The sequence below is a fragment of the Ochlerotatus camptorhynchus genome, unplaced genomic scaffold (assembly GCF_037179485.1).
Source record: "Ochlerotatus camptorhynchus isolate MF236.1 unplaced genomic scaffold, CSIRO-AGI_Acam_v1.1 ptg000335l, whole genome shotgun sequence".
Taxonomy (NCBI): domain Eukaryota; kingdom Metazoa; phylum Arthropoda; class Insecta; order Diptera; family Culicidae; genus Ochlerotatus; species Ochlerotatus camptorhynchus.
The window spans coordinates 259,084-283,209 of NW_027040823.1; the positions used below are offsets into that span (position 1 = coordinate 259,084).

Here is a 24,126-nt window from a genome sequence, read left to right on the forward strand (position 1 = left end):
CAACGATCAAGACAAAACGGTCCTTTTCAGGACCACCATAAATTTGTTAAAGAGTGGACATTTGTAAAGGTCATCAATCGGATGTCAGTTCCCATAAGTTTAAATCTAACATTGGGGGTGAAATTTCAAAAGTTAAAGTCGTTCGCGGTCTGATTTTGATCCAGAGATGATGGATTTTAATTCTTAATACGCCAATCGATAGGAAATATTTCTACGCACCTGTTAAGATTAAGACTTTATCAATTTTCAGAAGGTTGCTATGAAAATTAAAATTATCCACGATTGCCAGCAAAAAGCGCTTTTCCTAACTTGAACACAGATTTAAAAATCGAATTCAATCCGGTCTCGACGAACGGCGCTTATTCAATCACCGCGTGTGGTGAGTGGTAGCAACAATCAATACGAAACTAACGATTTTAAATTGGCTCACCACTTTAGTAGCCTATTGGTCCCAAGCAAACGATTAACGTACCCTATTCTAGTTGAAATTCTATTACTACACTATGTTTGTTTTGATTCGCTATGAAAGTTTGACAGATAACATCAGGGGTGTGTGGATTCATGCAGAACATGCAGGGGTGAGTGAAATAGCTTGGGACTGCTTGGGACCGTTGTTCTGGTACTGAATGAGCCAAAAATAATAATGATTTTCTTCGGGACCCAGTGGTCTTAGAGTTACCTCTATGGTGGTAGTGTCCGGTCTTTATTATCATCAGTAGCTGCAGCAGTGTTTTCAACGCGTAGCGTTGTACATTTTTCTCCAGTACACAACGAAGGGCTCCATGCAAGCAGCTAGCTATCAAGGCTGCCCTCAAGAGCCCCCGATTCACCGAAGAAGGAGGAAGTAGCTGTACCACTACTGATCGAATTCAGATGCTCGTCGTGAGCCGTTGTGGGCCATCTATACCAAGCACGTCACCCTCGTTCCAAACAACACACAGCTCGCCCAGCCTCATCCATGTTTAACGCCCTAATAGCATAGAGGTAACTCTAAGACCACTGGGTCCCGAAGAAAATCATTATTATTTTTGGCTCACTCAGTACCAGAACAACGGTCCCAAGCAGTCCCAAGCTATTTCACTCACCCCTGCATGTTCTGCATGAATCCACACACCCCTGATGTTATCTGTCAAACTTTCATAGCGAATCAAAACAAACATAGTGTAGTAATAGAATTTCAACTAGAATAGGGTACGTTAATCGTTTGCTTGGGACCAATAGGCTACTAAAGTGGTGAGCCAATTTAAAATCGTTAGTTTCGTATTGATTGTTGCTAATAGCTCAGCATTGCTCAACCATCACGACAAAACGGTTCTTTTCAGGACCACCATAGATTATTGTTATTTAGGAGTTAATTTTCATTGAACGTTCGCTCGCCTTGCTGCCAGCCACACGGTAAGAAAAAAGTACCCAACGGCCAGTTCATTTTTACCTACTTTTGACTAGTTTGTCTCATTTTCTCCTTCTAATGTTGTCAAAAAAGAAGGAGCAAAACCACCCAACAGGGGTAGTAAAGTATGGGAGCCCAACGTTGGGTATAATAATATTTACCTACTTTTGGGTACAATTAACTTACTTTTGGTTAAAAAGCTAGTGGAAAATTCCATACGAACTGCACACAAAGAAATGAAAATTACTTTGACCCGCTTTACCTACTTTTGGGTTCCTGCACTATAGTGCCGAAATGAGTGAAAAGAACTTAATTTTGGGTACTTTTTTCTAACCGTGCACATCTCCCCCAAAGCTCTTTGATAGTGTCCCCAGCAGCCAAGCGTTTGTGGTCAAATGCAAATCAGTATTGAAGTGGTATACGCTATTTCTAAACTACCCAAATTTGGGTAGAATCCACCTAGATCGGTCAAAATTGAACCTACCTAAAACTGGATAAACTTTGTTGAGAGTGACAAGTTGACAAATGGACAACATCAACATGAATCCAAACGACTTTGTTCATTTGTCAACTTGTCACTCCGAATATAGTTTACCCAGTTTTGGGTAGGTTCCGTTTTGACCGATCTGGGTGGCTTCTACCCAAATTTGCGTAGTTTTGAAATAGCGTGTACATAAAAATTCTTGCAATGACCGAATACCACATGACGTTGTCAATTAACCACAAACACTTCGAAAAGGTAAGGGTTTCTACAGGACGATAGAAAAAAGCAAAAAATATCTCGAATTTATTTGATTGATCGCGAAATGGAAAATTTTAGCAAGAAATTCCTCCAATCAATTTTCGCTTTTTTATTATCTATTGAATAATACCCCGGTCACATTACAGCGTATATCACGTAATATAGGCTGTCTTGCAATGAGCACTCATACATAGGATTTCCAGTGAAAACTAGATGTATGAGTGCTCATTGCAAGACAGACGGGGTATAAGCCAAAGAATCGGTGCGTTTTGTGTACGAAAATGCGTAATTTTGTCATCAGAAAATGAGGCGTTTCCATGATGGGAATATGTGGTTTCCCTAACACAGTCGCCGAATATACCGAGCACGTAATCCTACGTCAAATCTACGGTCGTGTCTTGGGTACAACCTCAGTTGTATGAGAAATTTCTAAAAACTGCAGGTACTCAGCGCCTCGCTCAGCGCTGAGTTCCTACAGTTTTTAGAAATGTCTCCATACCTCTTGAGTAGAAGCGAAGACAACAAATCAAGAAGATACAGTAGCGTTGCGCTTGAGTGAAGGTGGAAGCAACGCATAGAAAAATGAGCAAATACACAAACCCTTCTTCTGAAGATGTTATCTTTGCTATAACATTCGTTCGAAGCATTTACCTTTTAGCGGTAGATGACGCGATTGTACCTGTCTCATAGCGTCTGTATGAGAAAATGGAAGAGTTGTCAATCTTCTTCATTTGTTGTTCTCTCTCAATGACCGTGTATATCTTCCAGATCGTAGCCGAGACATTTTTGCCCTCTCCTACGGATTTTGAAACGCGACACGAATTTTTGTGGAGCAAAAGCTCCGTTGGCATCCTTACTATCAAATTCGTTAATGTGATTCTGATGTTTTGTTTTCAATTAATTCATTAAAAAGGGCTAAATCGCGGGAGCTTTATTGGAGCCATGCAGGGCTATTCTGCGCGGCGTGTGAGGTGAAGTGACAGTGAAGTGATGGTGAAGTGACAATTGTCACCTCGGGTGAGGTGACTCTCCATTTGATTTGCACGGAGAGTCACCTCACCCGAGGTGACAATTGTCACTTCACAAGTGAGAGCGTGTCACCTCACCTCACACGCCGCGCAGAATAGGCCTGATGATTCCTTTTATGTAGCTTTACATATTTTTCAGTCGGCGCCACTGGGATGTTCTGAGACATAACATCTCTGATCACGCCTTCCTTCGGAAGAGAAGTCGTTGGTCCCCGGTTCATGAGTTTGATGGGTCGATAGGTAGGGTCCAGGTGTGGGAGCTGTCTCCCTGGCGTCGGTAGCATTGGTGCTCAGCACGGAAACCAAGATCGACGGAAAACAAATCAAGGAAAAAAAAAGACTATACCGCATATAGTTGGGATGATATTCTGAACTGGTGCTCAGGCACTTGCGGGTTACAATCAACCTTTTCAGGACCATTTCGGATCAATAAACTTTACCCGCCACAAGTCTACAATTTCATTTCATTTTTTCCATCCAAAAATCACTTATACTTGTAATGACTTTGTCCAAAAAATGTTATGTACCTTAACAAGATTAGAATCACAATGGCATCACGTGGCCTAAATAAGATCGAAAAAAAAAATTACGAAAAGCAGAACGCAGTTCGCCCGTGCTTTTATGTATGCGTGTAATAAAGACTGGTTTGCGTGTCTGTGATGAAATGTTTCTGATTTTGTGCATTTCGGTCCCTTCTAGTAGCTATATTTGCGGTGTTAAGTCATGGAACGCTTCAAGTTTCTCGAAACTACCACGATACTGTTTCATGCCGTTGAAGCTGCCCTCATCGGTTGTTTCTCCTCTTCGTTCAGAGCGAGTTCACCGTTCACAGGTCTGTGTCGCTTCTGGTCGTGCGGGATGGGTAGCATTTCTTTCTCAATATCATCGGGAAGCTTGTTGGCTTCATCTACGAAGCCACTGTAGGGAGGTGGACCTACCAAGCTAAGAATTACCGGTAGAAGAACGAGGCCATGAAAGAGGCCGAGTAGAATAACTAGAAGGAATATTTTGAAGAAAGTTCGGTATGTGTACGCTTGGGATCCGGAGAGCATGCTGAGCGAGAGGATTGTTGATCCACCTCCGTAGAGTACGGCAGCTCCGATGTGGAGTACAGTTTCCAGCGACCGTTGATTGCGGTTTCCGTTGCTAATGGTCAGGAATGTATGACCGATGTGGGCTGCGTAGTCAACGCAGAGTCCAACGGCGAGTTGAAGACCAATACAGGAGACTAAATCCAGGGTGAGACTCCATCGTTGCATGAATCCACCTACGTTGACCAACGTTAACAGGACGCATATGAAGATCCAGAAGCAAATCTGCGGGTTCACGATCAAGACGGCCGAGCAGAACATAACGCCAATCATGGCTAGGGCAACGTTTCGGTAGATTTCCGTATCGATAATTTCGTCGGTGACCCAATTGGCGAAGACCTTTGCCCAGATAGTTTTAAACTGATGATCAGTGGTGAAATTACTTCGGGCGAGTAACTCTTCGAGGGCATGCTTGGCGGGGATGTATTCTTCGCGTTCCCTGAATGGGCAGAATTTAAACGCGATGGTAGTGACGGTAATGTTCGGTGCAGGCTGTCCGCAATGCAGTTTGGTTGCAAACTTGAAGTTCATCTGGTAACGACCGCCTTCGTGGCTGTACAGAAACTTGGAAAGATATAAGTGGAAGTCCGAATCGCTGAGTACGACTTCGCCAATGTCTGTAAGAGTGGGAGTCGTTTGAATGGAAGGAGGGTTAGGTGAAGTTTACAGATGTGGTTTACCTTGATCATAGTACGTATGCACAAAGTCCTGGAATGGTTCAACCCAGGAATCTACACTGTGCAGAATGTCTGTTCTGTTCTCCAGCTCGTGTGTTATCTTGAGCAGTTCCTTTAGTTCTGCAGTGTAGTTGTAGTTTCCGAGAAGAAGCATGCCTTCATAGCCATTGTTCGGATACTGCTCTCTAGTTTTGACGACGTATTTACTGTAGTACGTTTCCTCCGGGATAAACCAATTCGGATCGAACTTCTGGCGAAGTTTCAGTAAACTTTGAATGTTCAGTCCAGTCATACAAATCACGCCAAGGATGATGAGCGTTTTCCCGAGCTTTGTCAGGATGATGTTCGAATAAACAAACTTAATGAACCGATGCATCAGATTGTACTGGCACCATAGTTGCGTAGATTTCTCATCATGAATTTTCCAAGGAATGAACGAATTCCTGTTGGCAGCGATTCGCCGTTCGTCTAGGGTGAATATAGCGACGTAAAATGTGATGACAAAGAAGAACATCATCAGCACACTGAACGCTGCGTAGATACAGAAGGACTGTAACGATGGTAGCACAGTTATCGAACCAACGCCGAAGGCTACGATGTCGGTAAGGGAAGTCACCGTAATCGATGCACCGGCATGCTTCAACATAAGACCCATTCGTTCCGGCAGCGGTAGATCCGCATGCGTATCCCGGATCTTTCGATAACAGGCCATCATTACGAACATATCGTCCACGCCGAGTCCCATCAGCAGAAACGGCAGACATGTATGAACGGGCCCATACGATACCCCTAGCAAGGAAACGATGCCACTCCCAGCAACGAAGCCCATTGCAACGCTCAAAAGACCGACGGAGCCAAGTATTACCTGTAAATAAAGCTTGATTAGAGCACCAAAATCTAAGATAAGAGTGACCTATACAACTCACCCTGAATTCAGTCCAGCTGAACTTTGATAGCACCAGCTGCATGTAAATGAACATGATCACACCTCCAAATACCAGCTTGTCGATGTCCTTGAACATGGAATCTGCACTGATATCACCGTAGCTTCGTCCAGCAGCGTAGAACAATTCCGTATCCCCGCCGGTGAAATTTTGCTGAATCTCACCGAGCTTTTGCAAATACTTACCTTCCCAAAGCATTGCGTCTTCCGTGACCCAATCCTCCGTTCCGGCGGCATTCCCACTGACGTCCGCGTCCACTTCGGAGTAGTTGACGTGGACCATCCAATTAGAGTACAAACCCGTGGCAGAAACGATCCGTCCAGTCCAGTCCCGTTGTATCCCTCCGAGCAGTTCAGAGAAGTCGATCGTGTGTCCGGTAACGGGGCTGATCTTGGTGCTGTTGAGCTTATCGACGATGTCCTTCTTCGTCAGGTTGGCAATCACTTCGCGATCGTATTTCCACAGCTCTAGGATGCTGAGCCCGAAGCAACCAACTGGAAGCCGCTCGACCAGCGGACAGTACATGAAGTTCGGTAGATCGACACTTGGGCTGAACAATGGCCTGTCCTTCTTGGGACGTTTTGTAGTAGTTAAGGATTGAGAGTCGTCACGTTTCCGTCGTTCTTGGACAGTGTATTCTGCTATCAGTGGAACCCTGAAAAAAGGCGTAAAAGTTTTTAGATTATTGCGGGGCTTATTTCGCAGTTTAAGGTGTATCTTACTTGAAGCAGACTTTATCCCAGTTAACCGTTCCACCTTTACTGTTGGTAATGATAAAGTTTTCGATTTCGTCTGTTATTTCCGACATCTGTAACAACGAGAGCATAGTGTGAGGCAAAATCACTTCACTCAAAGCGTGGCGGCGTAGACATACCTTTTGCAAAACTTCCGGTATCAGTACATCCGGTGCGGTCAGCATGACCGTTTCGATGCGCGTTCCTTCCTTGAAGTTTTCGATCACCCAGTTGGTGTCGTGTAGGAACTGTGCGTTCTGCGGGATCCATAGTTTCATGGGACTTTTTTCATGATGGAATTTGAAAAATCCAAGGCCACAGACGGCCACAACCAACCAGCTGACGATGATGGTCCGCAACGGGTGGTTCGCTATGAGACGACCCAATCTGTGAATGGATGGATATTGATGTAGTCCAACTCAATATTTATGACTGTGATTATTAATATGACCGAAAGAAACCCCAAAATCATTGGAAAAGGGGAAAGGGAAACGGTGCCCGTGAAATGCTGTGGTATTATTTCACCTCGGTCACGCAATGGTACACACAGCGTGCATCCACTGCTGCTAAATTGTGGCGACGTGTGAAGGGCGTTGATCTTTATGGAAACAATTGCAGTGATTTTAAATTAAAATTATATAGGTGTAGTTGTTAGGTCGCAATAATAACATGAATTAAGCAATTTGTCAGTCGGTTGACTCTAGTTTTGTTTTTAAAGTGCCGGCGAGTTTATTGAATTGAATCGTACTGGAGTATTCGTCAGTTGGAATTAATAATCAAGGTCAGAGTTCGATGAAACGGTTATCAGCGAGTAAAGCTTCAATAAATTATAGAAGGAATTTGCGAAACATCCTTCCAACCAAGGGGATAATCTTTTCATCGAGCTAATAAAGCTGCAAAATAGTTGATAAATTCACAACTTTGCCAGTAGGTACTTTCTACTGTTGTTGTTGTTTTTTTTTATGATGCAAGTGATGAACTGAAATATGCCCCATTCTTTATTATGCATACTAATAGTTAAGCTTTGAAGTTGAGTTAGAGTAAATCCACTAGTGAAAATTTAACATCAGTGTCAAATTTGCTTCGACCACAGTCAAACGTTCAACCACCAACAAGCCATTTTACCTGTGAAAAAAGTGAGGTTAAATCTTCCGTGCAATGAGTTATATGATTTAGGTAGCAGGCGAGGTGATATCATAACGATGGATACACCGCTGTGGTATAAAAAACTACTATTAATTTATCACGAAATGATGAACGAAATTCGAATTTGCGATATGTTTCAACTATTCGAATTTATTTAATTAAGCGAAGACTTTCTGTGGACACTTTGTATCTTTAATTTTGCGCCGGGTTTGTTAAATTTGGTCTACTGGTTGCCCAGAAACCGATTTACCACAAACACGCAACGCATTTAAACCGAATCCTATACCCTTCTGTAAGAGGAGTAAAACAGAGTTAAATAGGCCTTAAACTTGCGTCATTATAAACCCACCCTCGTGAGTTCGCGTTTCAAGTGACGTGAAAACTCAAGTGTGTGTGAGTCTAAAAATCCTTCCTGCTTATTAGGTTACCAAGGAAGGAACACGGTAGAGCGAGTCTTGTGTCGTAAAGCGTCAAGCTTTATTTGAAAGCCAAGTTCAATGTCATGGGCTCAACTGCCCGTCTGACGACACTGATCACTGACACCATGGCTGCTGTGCGTTGAATGCAAATCTTTCTGTCTATGAACCACTCAACGTTAATGAATGTAAACAAGCTTAAAATAACAAACAAATCGACGGTGGTGGTGGTGGTGGTGGTGGTGGGGCAAAGCTTGATAAAAGCAACCCGAAATATTTGGAATTTGATGATGCATGATCGTTTGGCAGTTGATTGTGAATTCGATAATCAGTTTTATTTGTTTACAATTTCAATTATAACAAGAACCAGACGTTGGCGACTATCGATGCTTAAGGCGAAATTCCCAAATATGCACAACGATGTAATACGCATGTCATGTTTCATAATCGTGAATATCTTATAGGGCAGAACTTTGTCGTAATCGTCTATTTCCGTTCTAAAGAGTAGAAAACATCATTAATTTAAATGATTTCACCATGCACAAGTCAATAATACATTTGTGCCGATTCGTTAGCTCACAAGAGAGCATAGTATGAATATTTAAACCCATTGTTCTCAAAAACAAGAAAGCGCCCTAAATAGTACATTTTTTCTGCCTTCATCCGTATAACGAAGAAAATCCAATGGTTTTTTTTTATATATCTTTATTAAGGAGACTTTCAGCCGTTGGCTGGCTCGTCTCCGAAGATCCAAAATCCAATCCAATGGTGTTTCAATGCGTTTAGACGAAAATGGGTTATTCAATTTCGAAAAAAATATCGGTTTTTATACGTCAGGTACTAAAAAGAGTTTCGTTTTCTGAGCACAACGATATTTTATCAATCCCGTAGACATTCTTCTCGATTTTTAAATTAATTTAATTTTTTTGATTTTTAAAACTAATGGTGTAGTGGTAAGCGTGATTACCTCTCACCCCAGCAGGCCTGAGTTCAATCCCAGTCGGTGCCGCCGAGATGTTCGGAGGCATAACATCTCTGATCACGTCTTCCTTCGGAAGGGAAGTAAAGCCGTTGGTCCCCGGTTCATGAGTTGATGGGTCGATAGGTAGGGTCCAGGTGTGGGAACTGCCTCCCTGGCGTCGGTAACATTGGTGGTCAGCACGGAAAAACAAGATCGACGGAAAACAAACCAAGGAAAAACAAAGCTCCTTCCCATACAAAGTCCAACCGAGGTGCACTAAAATGGTGAGTTTTGCTCATGTAATCGCACTTATTTAAAATTGTTCCAGGGCACCATGAAATTCTCGGGCAATTGATGAAATTTTGTATTTCAGTTCCATTTTTAATGCAGATTATGAATATGTATGTACAGTACTTGTTCGCTAACTAGGCTATTCGCTGGAAACCAGCAACATTTTGCTGGATTTTGCCGAGCTGGAAATCCAGCAAAATGTTTTTGCTGAACGGCCAGCAAATTGATCCAGAGCTAATTTGACAGCACTTAACTGAAAAACCAGCAAAATGTACCGATTATCCAGTAAAATGGATTGGCAATCGTTTTGCTGGAAGAACAGTAATTTTCGTTTGTTTTGTTTTAAAGAAATCACATTTTTATCAGAATATATTACGGTATACATATATATATATATGGTATACAGTTTATTATATGATAATATGTTCGTGTATCACATCACATTATGTGCTGGATTTCGGTTGCGCGAATTTAAACCGAAAATCGATGCAGCTGTATGGACTGTATGGAAAACAGCTTAAAGTTTGAATTTTACGCTTACTTCATGACTTCCGCAGCATTATTGATTGTCTAGTGATAAATTTATGGTGCGCACTTATTAATTTTCCAACCGACTGAAAAATTATCTCATAGCTCGCAGCTGCCAACGATAGAACCGATCTTGATTATGACATTTAATTCTGTTAGCTGGAACAATCAGCAAAATAATACCGATTACTGATTTTACAGCAAAACTTGCTTTTGCTGGATTCACTTCAGTAATTCATTTTGCTGGAACTTGAACTCAAAATTTGGTGTGTAAAAGCGCAGCCCAGAGCCGATGACTTTTGATTTGAGCGCCTGTCGTCTGCTTCAGCATCCCGGTAAAATTAATACTTTTTTAGCCGTATCGGTAGTATCGCTATTCAATGGAAGTATTTGAAGACTCAATTTTTGGCAACTCTGAGTGAAACCAAATATACCACATTGGAGGGTATATTCTACACAGCGTTGCACAAAATTATTCAATCTGCGATTGTAGCTTCCTATCAAGTATGAGTGAAATCTCTCTTTTGAAGTCTTTCACAATTTTTATTTTTTTCTGAAAATTACACCGGAAACGCCTTGATCTTGGTTACAGAGCCTGTGTAGATGTATTTCGTTGTACTGGAGCAAATATTTTGTGAGAACATATCGAGAATACAGCTGGTGAATAACAATAATATTCTCTGTTCAATTTCACTTTTCATACGCAAACTTAATTATAATTATTTAAGGCTGTGAACCATTTGCCGAGTTAAATTTAACTCGTGGTTAAAAGTGACATTTCGAAAGTTATTTTCTATGTTCGAAAATCCCCGTGCTGTTGATCGACCGGTTTTCGAGCCACAGTTGTCAAAATTTAACTTCTTGTCTGTCAGAAGTAACCACGCTCGGATAGCAGGGTTAATCGATAACTTTCCATCTGTCAAATTTTAACCAAAAGTTAAAATAATTCACCAAATGGTTCAGAGCCTTATATGCTTATATTGCTCGATTAGAACCGCATTTGATGGTTCGATTGGAACTTTTGGCTTCAGTCTTCGCGCGTCTTTTATTTAGGCTGTGAACCATTTGTCGAGTTAAATTTATCTACAAAGTGACATTTCGAAAGTTATTTTCTATGTTCGAAAATCCCCGTGCTGTCGATCGACCGGTTTTCGAGAAGAACTCAGCCACGGTTGTCAAAATTTAACTTCTTGTCTGTCAGAAGTAACCACGCTCGGATAGCAGGGTTAATCGATAACTTTCCACCTGTCAAATTTTAACCAAAAGTTAAAATAATCCACCAAATGGTTCAGAGCCTTAACATCGTCTCTGGCGCCGCAGTTAACGAATTCCACTCGTTACTGGACCGGTTTGTCAAACGTTAAAAAACACTGAGGGGAACTTTAATGGATTGTTTGATATACGATAAAAACATTTCACGTGAATTCAATTCAAAGCTTGTTATTGTCACTCGCGAGTTTAGAAAGGCTTAACACTTTCACTAAAAAAGCTTTCAAGTCTTGATTTCAGTGTGAAATTAAAATAATTTAAAAGTTATGTATATTTACACTAAATACCCCATTCGAATGTCCCTCACCAATTATGACAACGAAATGTCAAACTGAATGTGACGCCTATTTTTGACGCATAACTGCTTTCTAACTGGAGAGCTGCCAGGTGGTTTTATAAAAAATCTGTATCCACTCTATTGAAAAATCTGTATTTTCTGTATTGACGATTTTTTTCTTAATTAATCATGTTTTGTTGTTTTACAAATACAGTGCATACAAAATAACCATAAAAAGTGCTTAACCACCTATTCGGGCTATCGTACTAACCATACGGGATATAATTGCGCCATTTGTGATATCGTCCGTACTTATTTATAAGAGTGATATGAAGCCGTTTGAAAATGTATGGAGATTTTAGTTTCTATTCATTGTCTTCCTGATAAGCAGTTTTAAATGCAAAAAAGTGCACGAGTTCATTACTATTTGATATTTTTAATATAGATGAATACAATTAATTACATCATTTGTGTGGTAGTTACACCGAAAAGTCGAGAGATTTCGCCCCGCCAGTGCTGGTAAAATCATTTTTGCAGTATGGAGAATATCAGAAAATCCGCAATTTCTTACGAAATACATTTTCAATGCGAAACTACCGTGACGGGCGTGACTGCGTTTTCCGTTGGAGGGAGTGAGAGAAGCATAAAAGAAACAGCAACGCCTCGAGCAGATCCCACTGCAAAAAATATGGTTTTTAGCACAACAATTAATTTTGGAGAGAAGGGGGTACGCTGATATAATCGAGCAAGTTATTTTGTTTTTATAAATTTTGAATTTTTTTTTCTCAAGCATGTTATAAAAATCTGTATAAATCTGTATTGTAATTTAAAAATCTGTGATAAATCTGTATTCTGTATCGGGTCTGTATTAAGATTAAAAAATCTGTATAATACAGATAAATCTGTATAAATGGCAGCGCTGGTTACAACCCGTTAACGAACGCCCAATGAAAGAGCAGCCCAGTTAACAAACTACAAGGGACAGCCCTATGGGGTTGTACGCAATGGTGACGTAGGACTACGTGGTCTTATATAATAAATCTTATTTGTTAACTGCAGCAGAAGCTTGTGTTTTGTGTAGGAATATGAAATCGAGCGGGTTCTCTCTGTTTATACACAGCAAAAAAAGTTGTTGAATATTACATCGAAACTGCTGCAACCAGGTCAATCCATCGGTTGTGTAATATCACATTGTACGATGTACATCGATTTTGCGTACAAAATTACATCCATTGATGTAATATTGTATCTGCTTTTTTCTATTGCATCATTATTTCATACATCAGCTTGAATTAGGTTGATCGATATTACATTTTTTTTTTGCTGTGTACTCTTTAGTATGACACGCTTGGCATAGATGGCCCACAGCGACTCACGAAGAGTTACTGATTCCGATCAATAGCGGAGCGGCTTCTTCCTCCTTATATGGATGCTCGTGTGGACTGTAGCTCGCTGCTTGCAGGCAACCTTTCGTTGTGTACTGGAGAACAATGTTCAACGCCACGATTTAAATAAAATGCTCCATTTGCAAAATAAAAGCATTTTAAGATTGCACTCGTATACCTCCCCATGGAAAATTTTGAAACCACCATCACTTTCATAGCAAAGATGAATACTAAGATGAAACTGTTGGAAGAAAAACTTTCTATTTTAGTGTCTTCTTTTACGGTCCCTTTCATCCAATGAATACCCCCCGTATTCAAGGTAATTTTGTGGTTTTGCTGCCCCCTCGGTAGAGATGAAATTTTGCGCTCAGTTTTATCAAAACAAACACACCAAAATCAGAGGTGTCCCATTTTTTAATTACTCGATTAACAACTAATCGATTTTTTTTTGTTCGCTGTGCTGCCATATTCCCATCAATGAGAGTGCAGCACATGTTTGAAACGATCGGTGATGATCCTCTGGAGATGTTAATGCTTATATCGGCATGATATAACCGATTACAAATATTTTACTTTTCGGTTCGTTAATCGATTAATCGATAATTCGAATGAAAATCGGCCATCACTAGATGAATGTGAAACGTCATTTCAAATATATGGACCGTACATAAATAATGATACAATTTGAAAGGGACCGGGACTCATCACAAATTACGTCCACACGGTAACTGAAATAAACACGAGTGTTCACCGGTTGCTAATAGTTCTTCTATTCTCCACGAGTTCCAACTTTGATTTGCCAATGGTCGGAAAGCTCCGAATTGTGGATCAGGCAGAACGAGGATGAGATTCATTGCTTTGTATTGGCGTTGACGAGAGCTCTGTAACTCTTTACTCATATGGAGAAATCCCATATATAACTTTCAGTCTATGTGTGAAACATGGCAGACTTTTTCTTATTCTCTCACTCCAACGCAAAACCCCATAAGGAACTGTCAAAATGTGTGTGAAGAAACGTCACTTCGGAACTGGTGTCAAGGCGAATCATGGACATACTGATGATAGCAGCGTTGCCAGTATTCCAGATTTATCTGGATTTTCAGTCGTCTTACCAGACAGAGAGATCGCGTTTATTTCCAGATTTTTTAAATATGTAACTGTTGAAAATTGATTTGTTCTCAAATTATGTGTACATCGTACAACGTAGTATTACACAACATGCGGAATGACCAATGTGCAGCTGTTTGGATGTAATATTCAACAAATTGTTTTTCTGTATTCTTCAGATTAGTATGTGGAATGTGTCTCCAGTGCGATGCATAGTCCCCTTATCATTTTCATGAGCTGACATCTACTAAATTGACCTGAAAAAGGACTGGCATCACTGATAAGTTCGAAATGTGGATTCTTGCTTAACCCTCCGTTACTCGCGCTGTTGTACTTTGTACAACACATATGAGTTTTCCATTGCCATTTTGTTGCTGAGTTACCAATCGATCTGAAACCAACGAGTATTCCTCAAAAAACTTGTTTTGACCTAAAAAGCTAAACTTTGATTACAGTAAACACCTAAAAATGCGGATAATAGGGAACATGTAAATGGAAACCGCGTAAACTGTGACCATACTACGTGGGATTTGACTTAATTCATTACAACATGGAATGTATCGAGATCCTGGCCAGATATAAAGTTACTGTCTACGACACAGTTGTTCAGGAGATCATAGCCTTGTCGCTGGCGGACAGTAGTTCAGAATTTTCTCACTACGTAGCGCTAGTATACATGTGAAATTCTCGCAAATATATCGAGATCCTGACCAGATAGAAAGTTACTGTCTTTAACAAAGTTTTTCAGGAGGTCAAAGCCTATTGGTTGGCGCTCAATAGTTCAGAATTTTCTCACTACGTAGCGCTAGTATACATGTGAAATTCTCGCAAATATATCGAGATCCTGACCAGATAGAAAGTTACTGTCTTTAACAAAGTTTTTCAGGAGGTCAAAGCCTATTGGTTGGCGCTCAATAGTTCAGAATTTTCTCACTACGCGACGCTAGTATATACGTGAAATTCTTATTTAAAATATCTTGAGTTCCCAAGCAGATAGAAAGGTATTCTCTTCGGCATAGTTGTTCATGTGGTCAAGGCTTTTTCGCAGGTGGACAGTAGTTCAGACTTTTATCACTTGGCGACGCTACTATACATGTCAAACTATTGCATATAAAATATCTCTAGATCCTGACTAGACAGAAAGTAAATGTATTCGGAAAAGTTTTTCAGGAAGTCAAGATCTTTTTATTGGGTGACAATAGTTCAGAATTTTCTAACTATGCGGTGCTAGTATACACGTGCCTTTCTCGCATATTCAATAGTTCGAGATCTTAATCAGCTAGAAAGTTGCTGTCTTCGGCAAAGTTGCTTAGGGGGTCAAGACATTTTGGCTGGTAAACAGTAGTTAAGAATTTTCTCACCACGTGGCGTTAGTATCCATGTACACTTCTCGCATATGCTATATCTCGAGATCCTGATCATATAGAAAGTTACTGTCTAGCACAAAGTTGTTCAGGAGGTCAAGGTATTTTGGCTGGTGGACAGTAGCTCAGAATTTTCCATTTGTCTGGTCTGGTCAGGATCTCGAAACAAGCCACATGCGCGAATTTTACGTGTATTCTAGCACTACGTAGTGAGAAAATTTTGAACTACTGTCCACCAGCCAAAAAGTTTGGACCCCCTGAACAAATTTGCAATAACTTTCTATCTGCTCAGGATCTCGAGCTATTGTATATGCGAGTATTGCATGTGTATACAAGCACAAAGTTTTCTCACATTTTGAACATCTGTCCACCAACGAAAAGATCTTGACTTCCTGAACAACTTTGCCAAAGACATTTACTCTCTATCTGGTCAGGATCTAGTGATGTATCACATGCGAAAACTTAACATGTATATACGAGCAATACCTAGTGAGAAGATTCTGAACTACTGTTAACTAGCAAAAAGGCTATGATCTCCTGAGCAGCTTTGCCTAAAACAGTAACTTTCTATCTACTCAGGATATCGAGCTACTGTATATGCGAAAATTGCACGTATATACTAGCGCCACGTAGTGTAATTTTCTGAACTTCTCCACCAACGAAAAGGCCTTGACATTCTGAACAATTTTACCCAATACAGTAACTTTCTATCTGGTCAGGATTTCGAGATATTTAATATGAGAATTTCACGTGTATACTAGCGCCGCGTATTGAGAAAATTTTGAACTATTGTGCACCAAGAAATAGGTTTGATCTCATGAAAAACTTTGTCGACGACAGTAACTTTCTATCTGGTCATGATCGCGAGATATATTACATGCGATAGTTGCACATGTACTCTAGCGCTACGTAGTGAGAAAATTCTAAACTACTCTCCACCAGCGAAAAGATTATGACCTCTAGAACAAGTTTGCCTTTCTAGCTGGTCAGGATCTCGAGATTTTCCATGTTGTAACCAATTAAGTCAAATTCCACGTAGTACGGACACCGTTTACGCGGTTTCCATTAACATTTTCTCTACTATCCGCATTTTTGGGAGTTAACTGTGATAAAAGTTTAACTTGTTTAGTTAAAAACAAGTTTTTTACCGAATACCCGTTGGTTTCATATCGATCGGTAGCTCGGCTGCAAAATGGCAATGGAAAACTCACACTGTTGTACAAAGTACAACGCGCGAGTACTCGTGTTACAAAAGTTGGCGCGAGTAACGGAGGGTTAACGCTTCAGAGGTGCTACCATGACAAATGCGAGCACATTCCCAACTAACACCTTATTTGCGGAGAATGTGATTGTGAGTGTTTTGTCTGTTTGTCAGTGAGATAGGTAAAGCGTGGGTTGTGCTTAGTAGGACGGAAATTAGATCAACTCTACTTACTAGGGCTTTCCTTATTCTAAAGTCAGCGAACGTGTCGTTGGAAGCTAGCAAACAGACATAACACTTGATTTGTTACGCATCGTTCTATGATTTAACGGCTGATTTAATTTTTTTTGTTATGTTCAAAGTGGCCACCAGCGCCACGCAAAGTTAGCAGCCATGGAGTTTGAAATTTGAACACTATCTACCTCTCATGTGCACCCTGTCAGACACAGACTGGTAACGTAATTTGGTCGATGTTTCTCAATGAAACATATTCACAGAGTTCTGATCAATTTTCTGGTGGCCATCCCAGAGTTAACCGCTATACCGTGGACCCCCGGTAATCTGATCGTTTTTAATCTGAACACTTTTTAATTTGATACCGGCTAATCTGCACATCTTGTAAACTAAAAATTGCTCTAAAATACAGGAAAATTGGAATGCAGGAAAGCGAATTGGAACATTGCGAAACGGAACGCAAAGTCAAAACAAAACAGCAAATAGAAACAAGCATTTCTGATGCTGATAGAGATACTATAGAAGTGCAAATTAAAAATGAACTCTGTTAATATGCATAAAGTGTCGTTCAGATTAGCGGGGGTCATGTAATTGGATTTCTTAAAAAAAACAATGGGAGTTAATCTGTCAAACCAGCAAAGATGGTGGTAATTTGGGATTTAAACCATAAAAGCTTGGCAGTCAACAAATCTATTCTGAGAAAAATGAACGTATATGCTTGTTCAATTAATTAGACAGATCATGTAATGTAAATGTACCTGTGGTTTGAAATCAATTAAAGCGTTAAAACATCGGGCAATAAACCTACCGCTTGTTCACACAGTAAAGTGTCATCCGAGGTGTGATAAGCAGGCGGTGTATTTTTATGTGTTTGCTTATGTTTATTTTAGCGCCACTGACGGCACCCAGGAACAACGTACATAGTCCGAGTATTGATGAACTTACGTTACGATCGACCGGCAGATGGAAATGACGTGAAAATGATAATGACGTTTTGCTACCCGTTAAATCGTATGGAATAATTTTTAGTACATCATCACTTTTATGGTTTTGGATTTCAAACCTAGGTGTCGCATGCACTGGTGCAGTTTCGCGTGAATTCATCAATTGATGGTCCGGAAGTGAGGATAACAATTGAAGAATCAAAGTGACGATTGACTCACAGATGGCGAGTGGGTGAAAATGGTAATGACGTTTTGATATCTGCCAAATTGCATTATTAGTTCGTTATTCGCAGACTTTTATTTAGGTGTTATTTTTGGTATTTTACCTCATATACACTCAAAAAATTCCAAACATTTTTATTGACGAATTTCTATGTGAAATTCCACATGTTTTTCATGTGACCACACATAAACAGAATCGACTCAGAAGTACAGAGCCAAATGAATAGTATGTGTAGTCACACATTGCTTCTATGTGTACAAATATTAAGTATGTATGTGTCCGACACATAGATATCATTTGTTGATCACATTGCAAAAATTCATGTGTGGGACACATAAAACAATCTTTAAAATTTTCTTAGTGTATAACATAACTGACAACATGACAATGTCAACCCTATCCAAGATAGTTTTGTCTTATTAAAATATTCTCCTATTATTTTTCAGGTGATAGCAATACTACAATTGGGTTGTTTAGGGGTATTGAGGTAAATACATATCCGGTATCTGCATTAAAAATGGAACCGAAATCCAAAATTTAATCAATTTTGGTTCACTGGAACTATTTTAAATAAGTACGATTACATTAGCAAACATCGCCATCTTAGTGCCCCTTGGTGGGACCATAGAGATAACGACGAAACGAGCTCAACTTTTTAGCTCAGCTCTGGTACTATCTTCGATCCCAAGCTAATCGATAGGAAATTCCACGAACCCCTCATTTTATCTGTCAAACTTTCATAGCGAATCAAAACAAACATAGTGTAGTACTGGAATTTATACAAGAATGGGATACGTTAATCGATTTGCTTGGGACCAATAGGCTAGTCAAGTAGTGAGCCAATTTAAAATCGTTAGTTTCGTATTGATTGTTGGTGGGACTTTGTATGGAAGTGTGCTACGGGATCGATAAAAATATCGTTGTGCTCAGAAAACGAAGCTCTATCAGATGATGTATAAAAATTTGTATATTTTTCGAAGTTAAACAACCCAATTTAATTAGAATTGTTTTATATCGACTCACTACTCGATTAGCTACTATGTGACAGTTCAATTGAAGAATCAAAGTGACGATTGACTCACAGATGGCGAGTGGGTGAAAATGGTAATGACGTTTAGATATCTGTCAAATTGCATGCCATTTTTTTAGTACATCATCATTTTTGTAACTGTGGATCTTAAAATTAGGTGTCCAGTTTTGGCTTTGCTTAGATTCGCCAATTGGCTGCAGACTTCTCGCTTCTCTCCCTTCTAATAAATTGGTGAATTTACGTGACGGTCGACCAGCAGATGGCAATGATGTGAAAATGATAATGACGTTTTGCTACCTGTCAAATCGTATGGAATATTTTTTAGTACATCATCACTTTTGTGGTTTTGAATTTCAAACCCAGGTGTCGCATTCACTGGTGCAGTTTCGCGTAAATTCATCAATACCATGGGCCGTATGAATAAAAAGAGTTTACTTTACTTTATCGTGCTTTTCTTACTGGAAAAGTAAAGTACATATCAAGAGCAAATTATCATTATGTCGTAAGTAACATTCGCACCGATCGGAGAAAAATAAAGTTTTGTTTTGATGACCGAAAAGTTATTCCTATTTACAATTAAACACATATAATCTCATAGTGATAGCAATGTTTAACATATTTAGCCGGGTTTTAATAATACAAATGCAAATCGCTAGCTTTCATGCTAAGAAATACTGGTTTTTGAGTCAAAAGTTATTATACGTCTTTTGGTGGCCCCTATTACTACTTAAGTCAAAGTGTATTTACCAGGATATTCGGGAGAATTATCAATTACGTCTCCTTACGTGCAGCCCTCATCATTTTGGGACCACCGAAATCATCTTAGCAACCAACAGTTCGATTTATTCACTTTAATAATGAGAAAGCGAAACGACGAACGAACACTTTTCACGGGTTTCTCAGCGCTGTTACTTAAGGCAAACGGCATCTCCATAGAAATCGGGTGACTTAAGTAACATCGAAAACTATTTTGATCGGAAGGTGATTACGTCAAAAAGCAATTCGACTGGTAAATAAATTTAAAAATGGGATGTGATCCTATATTCGGACAGTATACACTCCCGGAAATAAATATAAAGACACATAAAAAAGCATGGCGCCTACCAAATATAAGAATCAAAGGAATTCTAAACCATGTATTTTTGGAAGCCACATTATCATGCTACAATATCACCCATAGAAATAACCAATTGCATCATGTACGCAGGGGAAATAAATGGAAATGTGATTTTCTTCTTCGGAAATAAATATAAAGACACATAAAAAAAATGTATGGGAAATTGGTCATTTTCGAAACATTACTAAGCATGTCAACAATTCTTGTAGCACCAAAATAACCAAAGAGTTAGTTAAAGTAATAATTAAACTTAATTTCTGAAACGTTTTAAGCAGATCCAATCGCTAGAAGTTATCGAAAATTACAAAAAATCATTGGTTGATCAGCGATGATTAATTAGGTGATACATACATTTAGGCGTTTTCCGAGTTAGAATGTGTCTTGAGATGTTCAAACAAATTAATAGGAAGATGGGAAGAGCGCGTAGGCCCGTCACCCCCTCACTTTTACTAGATATCAGTTTTAGTGTAACTAAATAAACACAGGTCATCTTCCTATTAATTTGTTTGAACATCTCAAGACACATTCTAACTCGGAAAACGCCTAAATGTATGTATCACCTAATTAATCATCGCTGATCAACCAATGATTTTTTGTAATTTTCGATAACTTCTAGCGATTGGATCTGCTTAAAACGTTTCAGAAATTAAGTTTAATTATTACTTTAACTAACTCTTTGGTTATTTTGGTGCTACAAGAATTGTTGACATGCTTAGTAATGTTTCGAAAATGACCAATTTCCCATACATTTTTTTTATGTGTCTTTATATTTATTTCCGAAGAAGAAAATCACATTTCCATTTATTTCCCCTGCGTACATGATGCAATTGGTTATTTCTATGGGTGATATTGTAGCATGATAATGTGGCTTCCAAAAATACATGGTTTAGAATTCCTCTGATTCTTATATTTGGTAGGCGCCATGCTTTTTTATGTGTCTTTATATTTATTTCCGGGAGTGTATAGTGTAATAGCAGGAGCATCGATTGACACTGATAGCTCGACTTTGTTTACCTTTGTTACATTCGACGTAATGAAAATTTGCTCTTGATATACGCTTTTATTCATACGACCTCATAAGTGATTCTCTCTTGCTCGGGTATAGGTTCAGGTTATCAGTTTATTTTTTTCGGCATATTTTGGGTTTTGTGATTCTTTGCTGCCTTCTGTGCTTTAAATTCAGCTAAGCTCGCAAACTTGTTTTTTGAAACGACGCGGAACTTTTTTTTGTTTGGGTAGGAAGCTGAAGCCGGGCGCTGTAGAGATGTCTGACATTGCAATGTATTGGATGGCCAGTGGAGGGAAGGAGGCGGAAATGCATTGGCCGTTGTCGTTAATTATTCCTTTGGGCTATTCTTATCCGTTTTATGGCGAATATAGATGAGTCGGCAAATTTTATTCTCATGTAGATAAACTGGTTTATAGAGCTTATAGTAAACTGAATGTATAATTATGTTTGAGGCAAACTGTATCGATGACTTTTAAAAAAATTTAAATTTTCACCGATGCCCCTGCCTGTTATAGAATAAAAAGTCTGGATTTGTCTGAATGTTCTTGACAATGAAGATTTTTATTATATAGTCACCCCAGTTTTATGGGTTACTCACAATTCTAGATAGAGCTGGAATTAGAGCGGAACAGGTTTTGTAAACAATGACTTCTCTCGATGATTTCCCGGAATTCATGGCTCTCCCTGGCAAATCGACATAACCATCGAGTAGGAGAAGACTTCCCCTACTCAATGGATATGTTGATTTGTGAAGGCGTGTCTTTAATTCCTAGAAATAAACAGGAGAAGTCATTGTTTACAAAGGCTGTTACGCCCTAATTCCAGCTTGGTCTAAAATTATGGGCCACTTCCATTTGATTAACACGTAGAACTGACCGGCCCATAATAATGACTAGCTGGCCCATAATACTGGGGTGACTGTATGTGCATTTAAATGCCATTGCAGAAAAAGTCTATACGTTTGTTACTTTTTGGCAAACGTTAACATAATATGTTATTAAAATTTGATAGCCATGGAGATGTCCACCTAGCCACTATCATTGGTGTTAAGGTTAACAAAAAAGTAAATAAAGATGATGATTGTGACCGGGACTTTTTTATTTGAGGAAATGCCAGTTCACTGTTGGCTTGTTGTGGCTCAAACTTCAACCTAAAAAAATAATCCAAACTAATTAAGGTTTCTCCGCTCTCTAAATTCTAAATAAATCACCTGAATGATTTCAGGTTCCAGCGTAGACAGATTAAATTATTCATAACTGAGTTATTGAAGTTAATCTTCTTAAACAATAGATGCAAAAGAGTTATATCGTGAATGTAGCCATTATTATCGTACCCTTTGATAAATAGTTAAGAATGACGACGAAACGAAAAATTTTCGTTGTTCACATCTCTGACGAAACAAATTAAATAAATATTGGAGAAACGGATGCTCAAAACAAACGTTTTCAGTTGTCAAAATCTTTTCATATTCTGTTTAATAGTAAATTCAAATAATAACGTGAGATTCATCCGAAGTTTGATTATACCGGCAAAGTTAATGATACATTATTGTAAACAAAGACAAACTAAGAACTCTGGAAAAATCTGGACAAATCATGAAAAGTCTGTTGCTGGATGGTCCATAAAAATCTGGAAGAATCCAGATAAGTCTGCAAGGTTGACAACGCTGCCAGAGAGGCTACTCCACAGTTTGGACGTAGTTGCTTTTGTAAACAAACACGTCAATCGTCAATTTCTTGTGAATAAAAGCTCAATTTCGCGAACAAATTATACCACATGCTAGAGGAATCATTCCTCTACCTGTTTGTGTTGTTAGTTTCCTAGGTTGAGCTTTTATTCGTGAGAAATCGTCGATTGAAGCGTTTGTTTACATAATCAATTACGCCCAAATCTCAAATCACTCCGGAATTCTTCTTTTGGCTATATTACGTCCCTACTGGGACTTTACTCCGGCCCTCAAAACATAATGGGAGCACTTCCAAAGTTGTTAGTTGAGAGCTTTCTAAGCCTGTACCATTGTTGCATTAGTATAATTGTGTGGCAAGTACAAATCATACTCTATCCCGAATAGAAATTGTAATGTAGGAAACATCAGCAGACATCTTCAATACATTAAATTTTAACGTGTATTGCTGTACCCTTAATGTATTCAGACTTCAGTGTGACGTCCAAGTACATAAAAATACATTAGCCTCAAACGTTACATCAGAATCAAACGTCTTGACGATGTCAAATTTGACATCAGAATACATCCAATGACAACAGAACCTAACGTTACATTAGAATCAAACTTCATCACGATGTAATTTGTTGCACGCATAAAGCATCAGAATACATCCAATGACAGCATAACCTAACGTTACATTAGAATCAAAGTTCATCACGATGTAATTTGTTGCACGCATAAAGCATCAGAATACATCCAATGACAACAGAACCAAACGTTACATTAGAATCAAACTTCATCACGATGTAATTTGTTGCACGCATAAAGCATCAGAATACATCCAATGACAACAGAACCAAACGTTACATTAGAATCAAAGTTCATCACGATGTAATTTCTTGCACCCATAAAACATCAGAATACATCAAATGACAACAGAACCTAACGTTACATTAGATTAAAAGTTCATCACGATGTAATTTGTTGCACGCATAAAGCATCAGAATACATCCAATTACAACAGAACCAAACGTTACATTAGAATCAAAGTTCATCACGATGTAAATTGTTGTCCCTCGGTCCCTCGCCGCATGCAAAGTTTGTTTCGAGGTTTGTTTTGTCCTGAGTCAGCACCACACGGCGAATGAGAACGACCCAAATTTGAGTTTAGTTCACTCATAAATTGCAAAAAGTGCAGGAACTCAGTTTTGATTTTTTTCCAGGAAAATTTTTCCGAATATGAGAAAAGCAAAGATTGGATTCTCTGGATTCTCGTCAATTTTCCTAATTTTAGGGCAGATTTTTGAGGTTTTCCACAGGAAAACAAGCGGCAAATTTACTCATCCTGCACT

General features: G+C 39.1%; 1 protein-coding gene across 2 annotated transcripts in view; it reads right to left on the reverse strand.

Moving 5' to 3' along the window:
* Window positions 1–3,612: 3,612 nt before the first annotated feature.
* Window positions 3,613–24,126, reverse strand: part of LOC135708791 (NPC intracellular cholesterol transporter 1-like) — a 64,719-nt gene continuing 44,205 nt past the window's right edge. For both annotated transcript variants that reach the window (XM_065230937.1, XM_065230936.1), the window contains exons 3-7: window positions 6,747–6,993; window positions 6,595–6,680; window positions 5,855–6,527; window positions 4,932–5,793; window positions 3,613–4,868 (exon numbers count right to left, since the gene is read on the reverse strand). In XM_065230937.1, the coding sequence (XP_065087009.1) occupies window positions 3,925–4,868; window positions 4,932–5,793; window positions 5,855–6,527; window positions 6,595–6,680; window positions 6,747–6,993 (2,812 nt within the window). In that variant the 3' untranslated portion in view covers window positions 3,613–3,924. The remainder of the gene's footprint in view (window positions 4,869–4,931; window positions 5,794–5,854; window positions 6,528–6,594; window positions 6,681–6,746; window positions 6,994–24,126) is intronic.